At 47.7% G+C, this 22731-nt stretch overlaps 1 protein-coding gene across 1 annotated transcript in view; it reads left to right on the top strand.

Annotated features, from left to right (window-relative positions):
- LOC139414501 (IQ motif and SEC7 domain-containing protein 1-like) overlaps positions 1–22731 on the top strand; it is a 54657-nt gene that overhangs the window by 26295 nt on the left and 5631 nt on the right. Inside the window, exons 7-10 of the mRNA XM_071162411.1 lie at positions 3165–3320; positions 3513–3612; positions 7010–7171; positions 9345–9521. Of these exons, the coding sequence (XP_071018512.1) occupies positions 3165–3320; positions 3513–3612; positions 7010–7171; positions 9345–9521 (595 nt within the window). The remainder of the gene's footprint in view (positions 1–3164; positions 3321–3512; positions 3613–7009; positions 7172–9344; positions 9522–22731) is intronic.

Here is a 22731-nt window from a genome sequence, read left to right on the forward strand (position 1 = left end):
TCAGTACTAGCAGGGGGAAAAGTCAGTACTAGCAAGGGGGAAACTCGATGCTAGCAGGGGGGAAACTCGGTGCTAGCAGGGGGGAAAAGTCAGTACTAGCAGGGGGAAACTCAGTGCTAGCAGAGGGGAAACTCAGTACTAATAGGGGAAAAGTCAGTGCTAGCAGGGGGGAAAGTCGGTAATATTAGGGGGGAAAAGTCAGTACTAGCAGGGGGAAAAGTCAGTACTAGCAGGGGGGAAACTCGGTGCTAGCAGGGGGGAAACTCGGTGCTAGCATGGGGGAAACTCGGTGCTAGCATGGGGGAAACTCGGTGCTAGCATGGGGGAAACTCGGTGCTAGCAGGGGGGAACACTCAGTACTAGCAGGGGGGAAAAGTCAGTACTAGCAGGGGGAAAAAGTCAGTACTAGCTGGGGGGGAAACTCAGTACTAATAGGGGAAAAGTCAGTACTAGCCGGGGGGAAAAGTCAGTACTAGCAGGGGGGAAAAGTCAGTACTAGCAGGGGGGAAACTCGATGCTAGCAGGGGGGAAACTCGGTGCTAGCAGGGGGGAACACTCAGTACTAGCAGGGGGGAAAAGTCAGTACTAGCAGGGGGGAAACTCAGTACTAATAGGTGAAAAGTCAGTGCTAGCAGGGGGGAAAAGTCAGTACTAGCAGGGGGGAAACTCAGTGCTAGCAGAGGGGAAACTCAGTACTAATAGGGGAAAAGTCAGTGCTAGCAGGGGGGAAACTCAATATTAGCAGGGGGGGAAAGTCAGTACTAGCAGGGGGGAAAAGTCAGTACTAGCAGGGGGAAGAGTCAGTACTAGCAAGGGGGAAAAGTCAGTACTAGCAGGGGGAAGAGTCAGTACTAGCAAAATGAAAAATCAGTACTAGCAAGGGGAAAAGTCAGTACTAGCAGGGGGGGAAAGTCAGTACTAGCAAGGGGGAAAAGTCAGTACTAGCAAGGGGGAAAAGTCAGTACTAGCAAGGGGGAAAAGTCAGTACTAGCAAGGGGGAAAAGTCAGTACTAGCAAGGGGGAAAAGTCAGTACTAGCAAGGGGGAAAAGTCAGTACTAGCAAGGGGGAAAAGTCAGTACTAGCAAGGGGGGAAAAGTCAGTACTAGCAGGGGGGAAAAGTCAGTACTAGCAGGGGGGAAAAGTCAGTACTAGCAAGGGGGAAATGTCAGTACTAGCAGGGGGGAAAAGTCAGTACTAGCAGGGGGGAAAAGTCAGTACTAGCAGGGGGGAAAAGTCAGTACTAGCAAAGGGGAAAAGTCAGTACTAGCAAGGGGGAAAAGTCAGTGCTAGCAAGGGGGAAAAGTCAGTGCTAGCAGGGGGAAAAGTCAGTACTAGCAGGGGGGAAAAGTCAGTACTAGCAGGGGGGAAAGTTAGTACTAGCAGGGGGGAAAAGTCTGTACTAGTAAGGTGGGATAGGTCAGTAGGGGGCCCTATAGGGTGTGACCAGGCATACCATACGCTCCTCAGGTGACAGCTGGTTGGGTCCAGGCCCTATTGGGTGTGTCCATGCATGCCATACTTCCCTCAGATGACAGCCGGTTAGGTCCACGCCCTATCTGCTTTCACCCATTTAAGAAAGAGATCATGAGAAAATGTGGAGAAAATGTTAAAGGGTGATGGCGCCTATCGGTTTTATGCTGATTTAAGAGGCTTGACCGCCACGAAACCTCTCAACGCTTACCCAATACCCAATGCATGACATCCTATAGTCCTTGTATGGTGCTACTTGGTTTAACACTCTGCAGTCTGGCTACTGGCAAATTGAGATGGATGAGAAGAACAAAGAAAATACCGCGATACAGTCTTTTTGGACTTAACCATGCTGGAGCGACCTTTCAGAGAATGATGGAGAGTTCTTGGGGAACTGCGAGGTGTCAACTTTTGTCAACTGTTTTGTCTACATAGGTGACATCATAGTCTACTCCCCCAACAAGCAGCAGCATGTGGCTAACCTCAATGCTGTTTTCAGCAAACTCCATTATGTCAACTTGACATTGAACATGAAGAAATGCCATTTCCTGAAGACTCAGCTGAAGTTCCTTGGACATATTATCTAAGAAAAGGGATGGAAATAAATCCAGACAAGGCATCGGCGGTGACCAACTATTCTACTCCCTATGACTTACCAACTCAATCCAATGTATTTATAAAGCCCTTTTTCTATCAGTAGTTGTCACAATGTGCTATACAGAAACCCAGCCTAAATCCCCAAAGAGCAAGCAATGCAGAAAGATGGTATTTAGGAAAAACTCCCTAGAAAAGCAGGAACCTAGGAAGAAACCTAGAGAGGAACAAGCCTTAAGGCCAGATCATCCTTCAAGATGTTCAAACGTTTATAGATGACCAGCAGGGGCAAATAATAACCACAGTGGTTATAGAGGGTGCAACAGGTCAGCACCTCAAGAGTAAATGTCAGTTCATAGCCGAGCATTCAGACGTCGAGTCAACCAGTGTGGCGTGACGGTAGGGGGAGTGAGAGACTCTCACATGGATCGGCAGACAATTCCATAAAAATTTAGCTCCTGGGCCTCCCGGTTGGCGCAGTGGTTAAGGGTGCTGTACTGCAGCGCCAGCTGTGCCACCAGAGACTCTGGGTTCGCGCCCAGGCTCTGCCGGGACCGGGAGATCCGTGGGGCGACACACAATTGGCCTAGCATCGTCCGGGTTAGGGAGGGTTTGGCCGGATATCCTTGTCTCATCGCGCACCAGCGACTCCTGTGGCGGGCCGGGCGCAGTGTGCACAGTGTTTCCTCCGACACATTGGTGCACAGTGTTTCCTCCGACACATTGGTGCGGCTGGCTTCCGGGTTGGATGCGCTGTGTTAAGAAGCAGTGCGGCTTGGTTGGGTTGTGTATCGGAGGACTTTCAACCTTTGTCTCTCCCGAGCACGTACGGGAGTTGTAGCGATGAGACGAGATAGTAGCTACTAAACAATTGGATACCACGGAGAAAAAAAAAAATATATATATATATATATTATTTTTTTTTAGCTCAAACTGCCTCCAGCTGTTTGCCCCCCAAATGCAGATTGGCTCTCTGCACCATGGTCTAGGCTGTGTTCTGTCCCTGCCACACCGCAGGCTGGTGTGTTACTGCAGGTTGTTTGAGGTTCACAAAGAATGACTTGATCTCTCTCTCTTTCTTACCACCCCCCAAATGCAGATTGGTTCTCTGCACCATGGTCTAGGCTGTGTTCTGTCCCTGCCACACCGCAGGCTGGTGTGTTACTGCAGATTGTTTGAGGTTCCAGACCCCAACAAGCCTCAGAAACTGGGTCTGCACCAGAGAGAGATCTTCCTCTTCAATGACCTGGTGGTGGTATGTACTGTAGAACTGAACTCTGTCTGGCTCTAGTTATTTCTCTAGTACATTCTCACCCAGGAGAAACTCTTCAATCCTGGTCCTTTGGACACACAGCGTGTTCACATTGTTGTTTCTGATGTACAGAGGGAACATTAGTCTGTTTATGACCAAGTCCTGAATGTCCCTGTGTGTTTTTTCCCCAACTAGGTGACAAAGATCTTCCAGAAGAAGAAGAACTGTGTGACATACAGCTTCAGACAGTCATTCTCCCTTCATGGGATGCAGGTGCTGCTGTTTGAGAACCAGTGTAAGTATCTACTGCTGTGATGTTTCTGTGTGCCTCTGGGCGGTGGTCCTAAGTACAGATTCAGACTGCTTTCAATTAATATTCTATATTGAGCATGATTTTAAGTCCAGGACCAGGCTTAATCTGTGTCTGGGAAACTATTATTAAACCTCTGGTGCTGCCCTATGAAGCTGAAACTATTATGAAACCCTCTGGTGCTGCCCTATGAAGCTGAAACTATTATTAAACCCTCTGGTGCTGCCCTATGAAGCTGAAACTATTGTTAAACCCTCTGGTGCTGCCCTATGAAGCTGAAACTATTATTAAACCTCTGGTGCTGCCCTATGAAGCTGAAACTATTGTTAAACCCTCTGGTGCTGCCCTATGAAGCTGAAACTATTATTAAACCCTCTGGTGCTGCCCTATGAAGCTGAAACTATTATTAAACCCTCTGGTGCTGCCCTATGAAGCTGAAACTATTGTTAAACCCTCTGGTGCTGCCATATGAAGCTGAAACTATTATTAAACCCTCCGGTGCTGCCCTATGAAGCTGAAACTATTATTAAACCTCTGGTGCTGCCCTATGAAGCTGAAACTATTGTTAAACCCTCTGGTGCTGCCCTATGAAGCTGAAACTATTATTAAACCCTCTGGTGCTGCCCTATGAAGCTGCAACTATTGTTAAACCCTCTGGTGCTGCCCTATGAAGCTGAAACTATTATGAAACCCTCTGGTGCTGCCCTATGAAGCTGAAACTATTATTAAACCCTCTGGTGCTGCCCTATGAAGCTGAAACTATTATTAAACCCTCTGGTGCTGCCCTATGAAGCTGAAACTATTGTTAAACCCTCTGGTGCTGCCCTATGAAGCTGAAACTATTGTTAAACCTCTGGTGCTGCCCTATGAAGCTGAAACTATTATTAAACCTCTGGTGCTGCCCTATGAAGCTGAAACTATTGTTAAACCCTCTGGTGCTGCCCTATGAAGCTGAAACTATTATTAAACCCTCTGGTGCTGCCCTATGAAGCTGAAACTATTATTAAACCCTCTGGTGCTGCCCTATGAAGCTGAAACTATTGTTAAACCCTCTGGTGCTGCCCTATGAAGCTGAAACTATTATTAAACCCTCCGGTGCTGCCCTATGAAGCTGAAACTATTGTTAAACCTCTGGTGCTGCCCTATGAAGCTGAAACTATTATTAAACCTCTGGTGCTGCCCTATGAAGCTGAAACTATTATGAAACCCTCTGGTGCTGCCCTATGAAGCTGAAACTATTATTAAACCCTCTGGTGCTGCCCTATGAAGCTGAAACTATTGTTAAACCCTCTGGTGCTGCCCTATGAAGCTGAAACTATTATTAAACCTCTGGTGCTGCCCTATGAAGCTGAAACTATTGTTAAACCCTCTGGTGCTGCCCTATGAAGCTGAAACTATTATTAAACCCTCTGGTGCTGCCCTATGAAGCTGAAACTATTATTAAACCCTCTGGTGCTGCCCTATGAAGCTGAAACTATTGTTAAACCCTCTGGTGCTGCCCTATGAAGCTGAAACTATTATTAAACCCTCCGGTGCTGCCCTATGAAGCTGAAACTATTATTAAACCTCTGGTGCTGCCCTATGAAGCTGAAACTATTGTTAAACCCTCTGGTGCTGCCCTATGAAGCTGAAACTATTATTAAACCCTCTGGTGCTGCCCTATGAAGCTGCAACTATTGTTAAACCCTCTGGTGCTGCCCTATGAAGCTGAAACTATTATGAAACCCTCTGGTGCTGCCCTATGAAGCTGAAACTATTATTAAACCCTCTGGTGCTGCCCTATGAAGCTGAAACTATTATTAAACCCTCTGGTGCTGCCCTATGAAGCTGAAACTATTGTTAAACCCTCTGGTGCTGCCCTATGAAGCTGAAACTATTGTTAAACCTCTGGTGCTGCCCTATGAAGCTGAAACTATTATTAAACCTCTGGTGCTGCCCTATGAAGCTGAAACTATTGTTAAACCCTCTGGTGCTGCCCTATGAAGCTGAAACTATTATTAAACCCTCTGGTGCTGCCCTATGAAGCTGAAACTATTATTAAACCCTCTGGTGCTGCCCTATGAAGCTGAAACTATTGTTAAACCCTCTGGTGCTGCCCTATGAAGCTGAAACTATTATTAAACCCTCCGGTGCTGCCCTATGAAGCTGAAACTATTGTTAAACCTCTGGTGCTGCCCTATGAAGCTGAAACTATTATTAAACCTCTGGTGCTGCCCTATGAAGCTGAAACTATTGTTAAACCCTCTGGTGCTGCCCTATGAAGCTGAAACTATTATTAAACCCTCTGGTGATGCCCTATGAAGCTGAAACTATTATTAAACCCTCTGGTGCTGCCCTATGAAGCTGAAACTATTGTTAAACCCTCTGGTGCTGCCCTATGAAGCTGAAACTATTATTAAACCCTCTGGTGCTGCCCTATGAAGCTGAAACTATTGTTAAACCCTCTGGTGCTGCCCTATGAAGCTGAAACTATTATTAAACCCTCCGGTGCTGCCCTATGAAGCTGAAACTATTATTAAACCTCTGGTGCTGCCCTATGAAGCTGAAACTATTGTTAAACCCTCTGGTGCTGCCCTATGAAGCTGAAACTATTATTAAACCCTCTGGTGCTGCCCTATGAAGCTGCAACTATTGTTAAACCCTCTGGTGCTGCCCTATGAAGCTGAAACTATTATGAAACCCTCTGGTGCTGCCCTATGAAGCTGAAACTATTATTAAACCCTCTGGTGCTGCCCTATGAAGCTGAAACTATTATTAAACCCTCTGGTGCTGCCCTATGAAGCTGAAACTATTGTTAAACCCTCTGGTGCTGCCCTATGAAGCTGAAACTATTATTAAACCCTCCGGTGCTGCCCTATGAAGCTGAAACTATTATTAAACCTCTGGTGCTGCCCTATGAAGCTGAAACTATTGTTAAACCCTCTGGTGCTGCCCTATGAAGCTGAAACTATTATTAAACCCTCCGGTGCTGCCCTATGAAGCTGAAACTATTATTAAACCTCTGGTGCTGCCCTATGAAGCTGAAACTATTGTTAAACCCTCTGGTGCTGCCCTATGAAGCTGAAACTATTATTAAACCCTCTGGTGCTGCCCTATGAAGCTGCAACTATTATGAAACCCTCTGGTGCTGCCCTATGAAGCTGAAACTATTATTAAACCCTCTGGTGCTGCCCTATGAAGCTGAAACTATTATTAAACCCTCTGGTGCTGCCCTATGAAGCTGAAACTATTATTAAGCCCTCTGGTGCTGCCCTATGAAGCTGAAACTATTATTAAACCCTCTGGTGCTGCCCTATGAAGCTGAAACTATTATTAAGCCCTCTGGTAATGCAACCTACTTTCGGGTTGAATGTTATTTTTCTTGTGATGTCATCCCTCCTAGACTATCCTAACGGTGTGCGGTTAACTTCGGCGGTTCCCCGAGCGGATGTCAAGCTTTTAATCAACTTCAACGCTCCCAACCCTCAGGACAGGAAGAAGTTCACTGACGACCTGAGAGAATCCATTGCCGAGGTCCAGGAGATGGAGAAATACCGCATAGAGTGTGAGTAGTGGAAATACCTAGGTTTGAACCTCAAGACTGCTGAAAATAAATAAGTAACATGGCGCCGACAGACATGACAGCTCTGCTTCTAGCTCCTAAGCAACTTTGCAGTATTTAGTTTTTTGTGTGTGTTATTGCTTGCATTATTAGCGTTTTTTATGTTATTACATACACACAGTTTTGCCTTGAAGATTGGTCAAAAATCCCAGTGGCTAGATGTGCCAAGCTTATAGAGACATACTCCAAAACTTGCAGCTGTAATTGCTGCAAATGGTGGCTCTACAAAATATTGACTTTGTAGAGGGGGAATCGTAATGCACACTCAAGTTTTCAGTGTTTTTTGTCTTATTTCTCGTTTGTTTCACAATAAAAAATATTTTGCATCTTCAAAGTGGTAGGCATGTTGTGTAAATCAAATGATACAAACCCCCAAAAAATTCATTTTAATTCCAGGTTGTAAGGCAACAAAATAGGAAAAATGCCAAGCAGGGTGAATACTTTCGCAAGCCACTGTATGTGATCAATGAAATTTGATATGATTTGAACTAAACCTCAAGACTGGCTTAGCCAAACCCTTAAAGAAGTACCTTCTACCCCCAAGCAATAAGACTCCTGAAGAGCTTCTACCCCCAAGCCATCAGACTGCTGAACAGCTTCTACCCCCAAGCCATCAGACTGCTGAACAGCTTCTACCCCCAAGCCATAAGACTCCTGAACAGCTTCTACCCACAAGCCATAAGACTCCTGAACAGCTTCTACCCCCAAGCCATTAGACTGCTGAACAGCTTCTACCCCCAAGCCATTAGACTGCTGAACAGCTTCTACCTCCAAGCCATAAGACTGCTGAACAGCTTCTACCCCCAAGCCATAAGACTCCTGAACAGCTTCTACCCCCAAGCCATCAGACTGATGAACAGCTTCTACCCCCCAAGCCATCAGACTGCTGAACAGCTTCTACCCCCAAGCCATTAGACTCCTGAACAGCTTCTACCCTCAAGCCATAAGACTCCTGAACAGCTTCTACCCTCAAGCCATAAGACTCCTGAACAGCTTCTACCCTCAAGCCATAAGACTCCTGAACAGCTAATCAAATGACTACCCAGACTATTTGCATTGCCCCCCCATTCTACCCTGCTGCTACTCTCTGTTATTATCAATGCATAGTCACTTTAACTCTACCTACGTGTACAAATTACCTCGACTAACCGGTACCCCCGCACATTGACTCTGTACCAGTACCCCCTGTATATAGCCTCGCTAGTTATTTTACTGCTGCTGTTTAATTATTTGTGGGAAACCCATTGTTTTAAATAGAGCCATGACTACATGGACATCTCTGCCAACCCAGGAAACTCAAGCTGGAAATAAAACCAGATAAAAGAACACCTTACTGCACAAATGGGAATGTGAAGAGACACAGACATTTTATGTATGTTGTATTGTAATTTGCACTCTACTATGTATTAGACCTAGATATTGTGTGTATGTACTGATTTGTAGGCTTTGTGACATTTTAAATGTATGTATTTCAGTCCTTGGCTAATAATGTTCTGTACTATGTATTTTATCATGTTTCATGTGGACCCAGGAAGAGTAGCAGAAGCTTATGCAGCGGCTAATGGGGATCCTAAGAAATACCAAGAAGTTAATTAGATTATACAAGTTAGCGTTAATTGATTCAGAAGTTAATTAGATTATATAAATTAACGTTAATTGATTCAGGTGCTCATTAGATTATATAAATTTACGCTACTTGATTCAGAAGTTAATTAGATTATATACGTTAACGTTAATTGATTCAGAAGCTCCTTTGATTATATAAATTAACGTTAATTGATTCAGAAGTTAATTTGATTATATACATTAACGTTAATTGATTCAGAAGTTAATCAGATTATATAAATTAGCGTTACTTGATTCAGAAGTTAATTAGATTATATAAATTAGCGTTAATTGCTTCAGAAGTTAATTAGATTATATAAATTAACGTTAATTGATTCAGGAGCTCATTAGATTATATAAATTAACGTTACTTGATTCAGAAGCTCCTTTGATTATATCACTGTAATGGAGCTGGAGAAGCATAAGGGCGTGGTCCGTCCCATCACAGAGCTCAAGGCTGACTGACAGGTCCCAGAGCTGTAATCTAACCTGACTCTGCGTACCCTTCTAGCGGAGCTAGAGAAGCAGAAGGCCGTGGTCCTTCCCAGTCTATCACAGAGCTCGGGGCTGAAGAAGGACTCTGGGAACGGCCAATTGGGTCGAGGGAGCCTTGATGACAACTACGCCATGGGGGAGGGGCTAAAGAGGAGTGCCCTCAGCAGCTCGCTACGAGACCTCTCAGATGCAGGTGAGGGGTTAGAGGTCACCAGCCTGCCTCGTGTTGCTACATTCAAAATGGCACCCTATTCCCCTCATTGGACCAAAGGTAGTGCATTACTATAAGGGAAAAGTGTGCCATTTCAGATGTATCCGATGTCACTAGTATGTGTAGTGTAGTGCCCTGTGACATTAAGTAGAGCTCTGTAGTCTCCTCTCTAGGCAGTAGCTGCTGGTATGATACTCACTTCACTAGATGTGATTACTCAGTTATGAAATGAAGAGCAGATCACCTCCTCTGGGCCAGTAGTGGCTGTACTATAGGTGAATGGTTAGTTGAAGCACAGTCCGAGTCTCAGTTTAACATGGTGTCTCTGTGTGCAACTAGGGTCTCAGTGTGGACTAGAGACAGATGGACTAACGGACTAGTGTTGACTAATGTACTCAGCCTGTTAGCAGGAACATTACTTAATGTTCTATTGTTAATCCAGATAAAGCCTTTAGAAAGTTGCCACTACACACACATCACCTGTTCTCTCTGCACACATCACCTGTTCTCTCTGCACACATCACCTGTTCTCTCTGCACACATCACCTGTTCTCTCTGTCCACATCGCCCGTTCTCTCTGCACACATCGCCCGTTCTCTCTGCACACATCGCCCGTTCTCTCTGCCCACATCGCCCGTTCTCTCTGCCCACATCGCCCGTTCTCTCTGCCCACATCGCCCGTTCTCTCTGCACACATCACCCGTTCTCTCTGCACACATCACCCGTTCTCTCTGCACACATCACCTGCTCTCTCTGCACACTAGACACATCACCCGTTCTCTCTGCACACATCACCTGCTCTCTCTGCACACTAGACACATCACCTGTTCTCTCTGCCCACATCGCCCGTTCTCTCTGCACACATCACCCGTTCTCTCTGCACACATCACCCGTTCTCTCTGCACACATCGCCCGTTCTCTCTGCCCACATCGCCCGTTCTCTCTGCCCACATCGCCCGTTCTCTCTGCCCACATCGCCCGTTCTCTCTGCCCACATCGCCCGTTCTCTCTGCCCACATCGCCCGTTCTCTCTGCACACATCACCCGTTCTCTCTGCACACTAGACAAATCACCTGTTCTCTCTGCACACTAGACACATCACCTGTTCTCTCTGTACACATCACCTGTTCTCTCTGTACACGTCACCTGTTCTCTCTGCTCACATCACCTGTTCTCTCTGCACACATCACCTGTTCTCTCTGCACACATCACCTGTTCTCTCTGCACACATCACCTGCTCTCTCTGCACACTAGACACATCACCTGTTCTCTCTGCACACATCATCTGTTCTCTCTGCACACGTCGCCCGTTCTCTCTGCCCACGTCGCCCGTTCTCTCTGCCCACGTCGCCCGTTCTCTCTGCCCACGTCGCCCGTTCTCTCTGCCCACGTCACCCGTTCTCTCTGCCCACGTCCCCCTTTCTCTCTGCCCACGTCCCCCTTTCTCTCTGCCCACGTCGCCTGTTCTCTCTGTCCACATCGCCCGTTCTCTCTGCACACATCGCCCGTTCTCTCTGCTCACATCGCCCGTTCTCTCTGCCCACATCGCCCGTTCTCTGCACACTAGACACATCACCTGTTCTCTCTGCACACATCACCTGTTCTCTCTGCACACATCACCTGTTCTCTCTGCACACATCACCTGCTCTCTCTGCACACATCACCTGCTCTCTCTGCACACTAGACACATCACCTGTTCTCTCTGCACACATCATCTGTTCTCTCTGTACACATCACCTGTTCTCTCTGCACACATCACCTGCCCTCTCTGCAAACTAGACACATCACCTGTTCTCTCTGCACACATCACCTGTTCTCTCTGCACACATCACCTGTTCTCTCTGCTCACATCGCCTGTTCTCTCTGCACACTAGACACAACAGCCTGTTTCTCTCTGCACACTAGACACATCACTTGCTCTCACTGCACACTAGACACATGACCTGAAACGGTTAGCTGAACTACTGCCCTCTGTCTACATCACACTTCAGTTCCTCAACTCCGCAGCCTAAGCCCTTCTGACATGTTCAATCTCTTAACCTTTACTTTTCTGGTTTTTGTTTGGGAATCAAATCCCAACCTACTGCTATAGTAGTCTGTCTGTGGTAATGGGTTGGCCAGACTTATCAGGAGTCACTGTGCTTTTATTCTCAGTTCATCTCCAAATCTCAGTTGCTCCGTAGTACCTATTTAGTGTAGTGCTGTGGTAGCGTACTAGAGATGCACCAGTGTTTTACTGTAGACGGCTCTCTCCCTTCCGTGCTATCTTCCCTTCTGTCTCTCCTGTGACCCCCACCCCTCCATGAGACTGGTTCTAGTGGTCACTGACAACAACAAAAAACCTAGTGGCCACTAGGCAGACATACATTCCCCAGCAAGAGAAAACAAAATGGCGCTCAAACAGAAGAGGGAACTAAAAGTCATTGACCAACAAACAACAGGTGGAGTTTTAGGAGGGGTTCTGAAAGACAGTCATGGGGGAGTCCACTTAAAGTTGACTTGCAACAACAACTAGAACCTTAAAGACACCCACCATGAGTGCCCATTGAGAGGCAAACAAAAGAAAAACCCACTCCAAACTTAGACAGGAAGCAAACCAAAATGGTGGTGCAGAACTAAAACAGCACAGATCAGACAAAGCAATGCTTTTCTAGAAATAAAATAGGGAGCGCCAACTGAAGTTGTTAACCCTCTACATCGCTCAAGACAACTGGAGCACTGGGCCAGACACTCTTAAATATCACCTGGGCCAGTACAGGTGAAACACACTGACTAACGAGATGGCAACCAGCAAAGGTGTAACACATTGACTCGTGACACCACTCGGTGCGCCCTATGTGCTAACAAGCTATATGTGCTAATGTCCAAATTCAAAACATAAATACAAAAACCAAAACCTATAATACAGACCTACAGCTTTGTAGTAAGGATGATACTTTTGGTCATGTAGTGTATGTGGACACCTGCTGGTCAAACATCTCATTCCAAAGTCATGAGCATTAATATGGAGTTGATCCCCCCTTTGCTGCTAAACTCAGCAACAAAAAAAAACGTCCTCTCACTGTCAACTGCGTTTATTTTCAGCAAACTTAATAACACGTGTAAATATTTGTATGAACATGACAAGATTCAACAACTGAGACATAAACTGAACAAGTTCCACAGACATGTGACTAACAGGAATGGAAAAATGTGTCCCTGAACAAAGGGTGTCAAATCAAAAGTAACAGTCAGTATCTGGTGTGGCCACCAGCATTAGGTACTGCAGTATATCTCCTCATGGACTGCACTAGATTTGCCAGTTCTTGCTGTGAGATGTTACCCCACTCTTCCACCAAGGCACCTGCAGGTTCCCGAACATTTCTGGGGGGAATGGCCCAAGCCCTCACCCTCTGATCCAACAGGTCCCAGACGTGCTCAATGGGATTGAGATCCGGGCTCTTCGCTGGCCATGGCAGAATACTGACATTCCTGTCTTGCATGAAATCAAGCACAGAACGAGCAGTATAGCTGGTGGCATTGTCATGCTGGAGGGTCATGTCAGGATGAGCCTACAGGAAGGGTACCACCTGAGAGAGGGGGATGTCTGCCCTGTAACGAACAGCTTTGAGATTGCCTGCAATGACAACAAGCTCAGTCCGATGATGCTGTGACACCAGACCATGACGGACCCTCCACCTCCAAGTTGATCCCGCTCCAGAGTAGAGGCCTCGGTGTAACGCTCATTCCTTCGACAATACTGACTTGTCAGTGAATAGCACTTTTTGCCAGTCCTGTCTGGTCCAACGACGGTGGGTTTGTGCCTATAGGTGACGTTGTTGCCGGTGATGTCTGGTGAGGACCTGTCTTACAACAGGCCTACAAGCCCTCAGTCCAGCCTCTCTCAGCCTATTGCGGACAGTCTGAGCACTGATGGAGAGATTGTGCATTTCTGGTGTAACTCGGGCAGTTGTTGTTGCCAACCTGTACCTGCCCCTAGGTGTGATGTTTCGGATGTACCGATCCTGTGCAGGTGTTGGTACACGTGGTCTACCACTGCGAGGATGATCAGCTGTTCATCCTGTCTTCCTGTAGTGCTGTCTTAGGCATCTCACAGTACGGACATCTGCAATCCTCATGCCTCCTTGCAGCATGCCTAAGGCACGTTCACGCAGATGAGCAGGGACCCTGGGCATCTTTATTTTGGTGTTTTTCAGTCAGTAGAACGGCCTCTTTAGTGTCCTAAGTTTTCAGAACTGTGACCTTAATTGCCTACCGTCTGTAAGCTGTTAGTGTCTTAACGACCGTTCCACAGGTGCATGTTCATTAGTTGTTTATGGTTCATTGAACAAAAATGGGAAATAGTGTTTAAACCATTTACAATGAAGAGCTGTGAAGTTATTTGGATTTTAATGAATTATCTTTGAAAGACCAGGTCCTGAAATAGGGACATTTCTGTTTTTGCTGAGTTTATAACAGCCTCCACTCTTCTGGGAAGACTTTCCACTAGATGTTGGAACATTGCTGCGGGGACTTGCTTCCATTCAGCCACAAAAACATTAGTGAGGTCAGGCACTGATGTTTGGTGATTAGGCCTGGCTCGCAGTCAGCTTTCCAATCCTTTCCAAAGGTATTCGATGTGTTTGAGGTCAAGGCTCTGTGCAAGCCAGTCAAGTTCTTGCACATCAATCTTGACAAACCACTTCTGAATGGACCTCGCTTTTTGCACGGTGTCATTGCCACGCTGAAACATGAAAGGGCCTTCCCCAAACTGTTGCCACAAAGTTGGAAGAACAGAATTGTCTAGATTGTCATTGTATGCTGTAGAGTTAATATTTCCCTTCACTGGAACTAAGGGGACTAACCCGAACCATGAAAAACAGCACGAGACCAATTTTCCTCCTCCATCAAACTTTACAGTTGACACTATGCATTGGGGCAGGTAGCGTTCACCCGGCATCTGCCAAACCCAAATTCGTCTGTCGGACTGCCAAATGGTGAAGCGTGATTCATCTCTCCAGAGTCCAATGGCGGCGAGCTTTACACCACTCCAGCTAGCGCTTGGTATTGCGTATGGTGATCTTAGCCTTGTGTGTGTGGCTGCGGCCATGGAAACCCATTTAATGAAGCTCCCGACAAACAGTTATTGCGCTGACGTTGCTTCCAGAGCAATTTGGAACTCGGTAGTGAGTGTTGCAACTGAGGACAGACTATTTTTAAGCACTTCAGCACTCAGCTTTCCCGTTCTGTTAGCTTGTGTGGACTACCACTTCACGGTTGTGCCATTGTTGCTACTAGACGTTTCTACTTCAAAATAACAACTTACAGTTGACTGGGGCAGCTCTAGCAGTGCGGAAATGTGATGAACTGACTTGTTGGAAAGGTGACATCCAATGACGGTGCCACTTTGAAAGTCACTGAGCTCTTCAGAAAGGCCATTCTACTGCAAATGTTTGTCTATGGAGATTACATGGCTGTGTGCTCAATTTTATACATTTGTCAGCAAAGGGTGTGGCTGAAATAGTAAACTCCACAAATTTTAAGGGGTGTCCACATACTTTTGTATATGTAGTGTAGATTCACCTGTACAGAACCCTAGCAGCCTGTACCTGTATGCTAGGTGTGTTGATTGGTTGTCCTGCTGTAAGTCAGATAGTTTCTGTATGCCAGGTATGTTGGTTGGTTGTCTAACCTCTGCTATTGCCTGTCCTGTCCTGCTCAGGTAAGCGTGAGCGCCGCAGCAGTGCAGGATCACTAGACAGCAATACTGAAGTAAGTAGGAAGACATTAATCACACTCTACTGCATGTCACTGGCGTCTGGCTTCTTGCTGTATTTATGTATCGCTCTGTGATGATGCACTTTGAACACACAACACCCTGTTCCCTGTTCCTGCACCCTGTTCCCTGTTCCTGCACCCTGTTCCTGCACCCTGTTCCCTGTTCCTGCACCCTGTTCCCTGTTCCTGCACCCTGTTCCCTGTTCCTGCACCCTGTTCCCTGTTCCTGCACCCTGTTCCCTGTTCCTGCACCCTGTTCCCTGTTCCTAGCACCCTGTTCCCTGTTCCTGCACCCTGTTCCCTGTTCCTGCACCCTGTTCCCTGTTCCTGCTCCCTGTTCCCTGTTCCTGTTCCCTGTTCCCTGTTCCTGTTCCCTGTTCCTGCACCCTGTTTTCTGTTCCTGCACCCTGTTTTCTGTTCCTGCACCCTGTTTTCTGTTCCTGCACCCTGTTCCCCTTTCCTGCACCCTGTTCCCCTTTCCTGCACCCTGTTCCCTGTACCTGTACCCTGTTCCTGCACCCTGTTCCTGCACCCTGTTCCCTGTTCCTGCACCCTGTTCCTGCACCCTGTTCCTGCACCCTGTTCCTGCACCCTGTTCCTGCACCCTGTTCCTGCACCCTGTTCCTGCACCCTGTTCCCTGTTCCTGCACCCTGTTCCTGCACCCTGTTCCCTTTTCCTGCACCCTGTTCCCTTTTCCTGCACCCTGTTCCCTGTTCCTGCACCCTGTTCCCTGCACCCTGTTCCCTGCACCCTGTTCCTGCACCTGCACCCTGTTCCCTGTTTCTGCACCCTGTTTTCTCTGTTTTCTATTTGTGTTCTATGTTCCTGTTTCTTACTTGTGCTGGTCTCAGTGGCTGGGCTCAACGTCTTCTTCACCCTGGTTGTCTTCAGGAGTGGAGCGGAGGATCGGGATACCACCTGCTGCATGCTTGGCCTGCCTGTTAGTCTGTTTTATGTCCATTCTGCCAGCATGATGGACTAATACAGCTAATTACTATACCGCACAGTTACTCTGATCATTGGTTTCTGGTTGTTTAGTTTATTTTGTTGTCGTTTTCTTTCTGCTGTTTGTTCAACTGAGACAGTTGTGACACTGTGCTCCAAGAAAACCTGTTCAACTGAGACAGGTGTGACACTGTGCACCAAGAAAACCTCTTCCTCTCCAACCCTCTCTACTCTCCTCTACCTGAGCCTAACTCCTTCTCTACTGAGCTACAGAGCAGCAACTCTACATTCTATAGGTCAGGACAGAGCAGCAATGATAGATCCTATTGGTCAGGAACAAGATGAGATTTCATGAGATGTCATTAATCTATTTTCAGCAATATGGCGATATCGTTGATCAATCCCAGATGTTTCATTTAAAGTAAAGTTCCATCGAGCACATCATGGAATGCATGCCTTAGATATCGACAGACATATCCCAGTTAAAACTGAGAGGCGGCATTCTGAGTGTGTAGCTGAATTTTATTTTACTGGCTCCTAATCAACTGTGCTATTTCGTTTGTTTTTTCGCATTGTTAGTAACTCATTTTGTACATAATGTTGCTGCTACTGTCACGTTCTGACCTTAGTTCTTTTAGAGGGACCGGGCAGGCACCGTGTTATGCCGTGAGGCGCACGGTGTCCCCGGTGCGATACATAGCAGCGCCTCGTATCGGCCGGGCTAGAGTAGGCATCGAGCCAAGTGCCATGAAGCCGGCTCAGCGCCTCTGGTCTCCAGTGCGTCTCCTCGGGCCGGGGTACATGGCACCAGCCTTACGCATGGTGTCCCCGGTTCGCCAGCACAGCCCAGTGCGGGCTATTCCACCTCGCCGCACTGGCCTGGCTACGGGGAGCATTCAACCAGGTAAGGTTGGGCAGGCTCGGTGCTGGAGAGCTCCAGTGCGCCTTCACGGTCCGGTCTATCCTGTGCCCCCTCCACGCACCAGCCCTCCTTGTGTCAGCCTCCCGCACCAGGCTGTCTCTTCGTCTCCTCCGTACAGGTGCTCCCGACTGTCCAGTGCTACCAGAGTCTTCCTCATGCCCAGCGCTGCCAGAGTCTCCCGTCTGTCCTGAGCTGCCGGAGTCTCCCGTCTGTCCTGAGCTGCCGGAGTCTCCCGTCTGTCCTGAGCTGCCGGAGCCGCCCGTCTGTCCTGAGCTGCCGGAGCCGCCCGTCTGTCCTGAGCTGCCGGAGCCGCCCGTCTGTCCTGAGCTGCCGGAGCCGCCCGTCTGTCCTGAGCTGCCGGAGCCGCCCGTCTGTCCTGAGCTGCCGGAGCCGCCCGTCTGTCCTGTCCTGAGCTGCCGGAGCCGCCCGTCTGTCCTGAGCCGCCCGTCTGTCCTGACCTGCTGGAGCCACCCGTCACGCCGGCGCGGCCGGAATCGCCCTTCCCTCCGGAGCTGCCGCAGTCTCCCGCCCGTCCGGTGCTGCCGGAGTCTCACGTCCATTCGGGACCCGTGGCTAGGGTCCCCAGTCCGAGGCCACGGAGGTGGGCTAAGAGGCGGACAAGGACTATGGTGGAGTGGGGTCCACATCCCGCGCCAGAGCCGCCACCGCGGACAGACACCCACCCAGACCCTCCCCTATAGGTTCAGGTTCCGCACCTTTGGGAGGGGGGGGGGGGGTACTGTCACGTTCTGACCTTAGTTATTTTGTTATGTCTTTGTTCTAGTATGGTCAGGGCGTGAGTTGGGTGGGTTGCTATTTCTGTGTTTGGCCTGGTATGGTTCTCAATCAGAGGCAGCTGTCAAACGTTGTCCCTGATTGAGAACCATATTTAGGGAGCCTGTTTTCTCTTGTGTTTCATGGGTGATTATTTTCTGTTGTGTGTCTGCACCAGCCAGAACTGTTTTTGTTCGTTTCTCTTTGGTATTTTTGTTATTTACGTGTTCAATTTAATAAATATGGACACATACCACGCTGCACCTTGGTCCTCACCTTCTTCCACCAACAACGGCCATTACAGCTACCGTATCTTATGACCGAAAATAGCTTCTGGACATCAGAACAGTGATTACTTACCTCGAACTGGACAAATGAGTCTGACGTGAAGGACATACTGCCTTGTCAAGACAATAACCAAATTCCCGTCATCAGCGTGAAGAAAAGACGGAAGAAAAGGGGGAAGAGATGTCTTGTAAGAATTCGCTGACGAGTAGGTAAACCACCACTTCCCTCCATATTATTGGTCAACGTGCAATCATTGGAAAACAAAGTGGACGATCTGCAATTAAGGCTATCCTACCAACGGGACATTAAAAACTGCAATTACTTATGTTTCACCGAAACTTGGTTGAACGACGACGTGGATAATATAGAGCTGACTGCCTTCTCCATGTTTCGGAAGGACAGAGCAGCTACGTAAGACGAAGGGCGGGGGGGTGTGTCTATTTGTCAATAGCTGCTTGTGCACTATGACTAATATTTAATTAGTCTTGAGTTATTGCTCACCTGAGGTAGAATACCTCATGATAAGCTGTAGACCACACTATCTATCTAAGAGAGTATTATTCATCTGTATTATTCGTAGCTGTCTATTTACCACCACAAGCTGTATAAGGCCATAAGCAAATAAGAAAATGCTCATCCAGGAGCAGCCGGGGACTTTAATTCAGGCTTAAATCCTTTTGTACCTCATTTTACCATTGCATGTGCAATCAGAGGAAAAAACTCTAGACCACCTTTACAAAACACACAGAGACAAATACAAAGCTCTCCATCTTCCTCCATTTGGCAAATTTGACCATAATTATATTCCAGCTTACAAGCAACAACTAAAGCAGGATATACGAGTGACTCGCTCATTACGGAAGTGGTCAGATGATGCCGATGCTACGCTACAGGACTGATTTGCTAGCACAGACTGGAATATGTTCCGGGATTCCTCCAATGTCATTGAGGAGTACACCACCTCAGTCACCGGCTTCATCAATAAGTGCATTGACGACGTCGTCCCCACAGTGACCGTACGTACATTTCCCAACCACTAGCCAAGGATTACAGGCTAAATCCGCATCGAGCTAAAGGCTAGAGCTGCCAATCAAGGAGCAGGACACTAATCCGGATGCTCATAAGAAATCCCTCTATGCCCTCAGACGAACCATCAAACAGTCAAAGCATCAATACAGGACTAAGATTGAATCCTACCACACCGGCTCTGACGCTCGTCGGATGTGGCAGGGCTTGAAAACTATTATGGGCTACAAAGGGAAACCCAGCCCCGCCTTGTGACGCAAACCTACCAGATGAGCTAAATGTAATTTATGCTCGCTTCGAGGCAAGCAAAACTGAAAAAGGCATGAAAGTACCAGCTGTTCCGGATGACTGTGTGATCACGCTCTATGTGAGCAAGACATTTAAACAGGTTGACATTCACGAAGCCGCGGGGACAGACGGATTACCAGGACCTGCACTCAAAGCATGCGCGACCAACTGGCAAGTGTCTTCACTGACATTTTTAACCTCTCCCTGATCGAGTCTGGAATACCTACATGTTTCAAACAGACCACCATAGTCCCTGTGAACCAAGAAAGCAAAGGTAACCTGGCTAAATGATTACCGCCCCGTAGCACTCACGTCTGTAGCCATGAAGTGCTTTTTAAGGCTGGTTATGGCTCACATCAACACCATCATGCCAGAAACCCTAGACCCACTCCAATTTGCATACCGCCCCAACAGATCCACAGATGCCACAATCTCAATAACACTCCACACTGCCCTTCCCACCTGGACAAAAGGAACACCTATGTGAGAATACTGTTAATTGACTACAGCTCAGGGTTCAACACCATAGTGCCCACAAAGCTCATCACTAAGCTAAGGACCCTGGGACTAAACACCTCCCTCTGCAACTGGATCCTGGACTTCCTGACGGGCTGCCCCCAGGTAGTAAGGGTAGACAACAACACATCTGCCATGTTGATCCTCAACATTGGGGCCCCTCAGGGGTGCATGCTTAGTCCCCTCTTGTACTCCATGTTCACCCACGACTGCATGGCCAAGCACATCTCGACACCATCATTAAGTTTGCCGACGACACAACAGTGGTAGGCCTGATCAGCGACAACGATGAGACAGCCTATAGGGAGGAGGTCAGAGATCTGGCAGTGTAGTGACAGGACAACAACCAAGCCAAAGAAGCTGATCATGGAGTATAGGAAAAGAAGGGTCGCACAAGCCCCCAATAACATCGAAGGGACTGAAGTGGAGCGGGTCGAGAGTTTCAAGTTCCTTGGTGTCCACATCACCAACCAACTATCATGGTCCAAACACACACAGACAGTTGTGAAGAGGGCACAACAACACCTTTTTCCCCTCAGGAGACTGAAAAGATTTGGCATTGGTCCCTAGATCCTCAAAAAGTTCTACAGCTGCACCATCAAGAGCATCTTGACCGGTTGTATCACCGCCTGGTATGGCAACTGCTCGGCATCTGAGCGTAAGGTGCTACAGAGGGTAGTGCATACTTCCCAGTACAACACTGGGGCCAAGCTTCCTGCCATCCAGGACCTATATTCTAGGCGATGTCAGAGGAAGGCCCAAAAAATTGTCAGACTCCAGTCACCCAAGTCATAGACTGTGTTCTCCCTGCTGCCGCACGGCAAGTCTAGGATCAAAAGGCTCCTTAACAGCTTCTACACCCAAGCCATATGACTCCTGAACATCTAGTCAAATGGCCACCCAGACTATTTACTTTGACCCTGCTTACATCAGTTACTTGATGTGGAATAGAGTTCCATGTAGTCATGGCTCTATGTAGCACTGTGCGCCTCCCATAGTCTGTTCTGGACTTGGGGACTGTGAAGAGACCTCTGGTGGCATGTCTTGTGGAGTATGCGTGGGTGTCAGAGCTGTGCGCCAGAAGTTCAAAACATACAGCTCGTTGCATTCCACATGTCAATACCTCTCACAAATACAAGTAGTGATAAAGTCAATCTCTCCTCCACTTTGAGCCATGAGAGATTGACATGCATATTATTAATGTTAGCTCTTTGTGTACATCCAAGGGCCAGCCGTGCTGCCCTGTTCTGAATCAATTGCAATTTTCCTAAGTCCTTTTTTTGTGGCGCCTGACCACGCGACTGAACAGAAGTCAAGGTGGGACAAACCTAGGACCTGTAGGACCTGCCCTGTTGATAGTGCTGTTACGAAGGTAGAAACTAGGACCTGCCCTGTTGACAGTGCTGTTACGAAGGTATAAACTAGGGCCTGTAGGACCTGCCCTCTTGATAGTGCTGTTACGAAGGTAGAAACTAGGGCCTGTAGGACCTGCCCTGTTGATAGTGCTGTTACGAAGGTAGAAACTAGGGCCTGTAGGACCTGCCCTGTTGATAGTGCTGTTACGAAGGTAGAAACTAGGACCTGCCCTGTTGACAGTGCTGTTACGAAGGTATAAACTAGGGCCTGTAGGACCTGCCCTCTTGATAGTGCTGTTACGAAGGTAGAAACTAGGGCCTGTAGGACCTGCCCTGTTGATAGTGCTGTTACGAAGGTAGAAACTAGGGCCTGTAGGACCTGCCCTGTTGATAGTGCTGTTACGAAGGTAGAAACTAGGGCCTGTAGGACCTGACCTGTTGATAGTGCTGTTACAAAGGTAGAAACTAGGGCCTGTAGGACCTGCCTTGTTGATAGTGTTGTTAAGAAGGTAGAAACTAGGACCTGTAGGACCTGCCTTGTTGATAGTGCTGTTAAGAAGGTAGAAACTAGGACCTGTAGGACCTGCCTTGTTGATAGTGCTGTTAAGAAGGTAGAAACTAGGGCCTGTACGACCTGCCTTGTTGATAGTGCTGTTAAGAAGGTAGAAACTAGGGCCTGTACGACCTGCCTTGTTGATAGTGTTGTTAAGAAGGTAGAAACTAGGGCCTGTAGGACCTGCCTTGTTGATAGTGTTGTTAAGAAGGTAGAAACTAGGGCCTGTAGGACCTGCCCTGTTGATAGTGTTGTTAAGAAGGTAGAAACTAGGTCCTGTAGGACCTGCCCTGTTGATAGTGTTGTTAAGAAGGTAGAAACTAGGGCCTGTAGGACCTGCCTTGTTGATAGTGCTGTTAAGAAGGTAGAAACTAGGGCCTGTAGGACTTGCCTTGTTGATAGTGCTGTTACGAAGGTAGAACCAAGACCTGCCTTGTTGATAGTGTTGTTACGAAGGTAGAAACTAGGGCCTGTAGGACCTGCCCTCTTGATAGTGCTGTTACGAAGGTAGAAACTAGGGCCTGTAGGACCTGCCCTGTTGATAGTGCTGTTACGAAGGTAGAAACTAGGGCCTGTAGGACCTGCCCTGTTGATAGTGCTGTTACGAAGGTAGAAACTAGGGCCTGTAGGACCTGACCTGTTGATAGTGCTGTTACAAAGGTAGAAACTAGGGCCTGTAGGACCTGCCTTGTTGATAGTGTTGTTAAGAAGGTAGAAACTAGGACCTGTAGGACCTGCCTTGTTGATAGTGCTGTTAAGAAGGTAGA

Source organism: Oncorhynchus clarkii, chromosome 7, assembly GCF_045791955.1.
Source record: "Oncorhynchus clarkii lewisi isolate Uvic-CL-2024 chromosome 7, UVic_Ocla_1.0, whole genome shotgun sequence".
In the NCBI taxonomy this organism is placed as follows: Eukaryota; Metazoa; Chordata; class Actinopteri; order Salmoniformes; family Salmonidae; genus Oncorhynchus; species Oncorhynchus clarkii.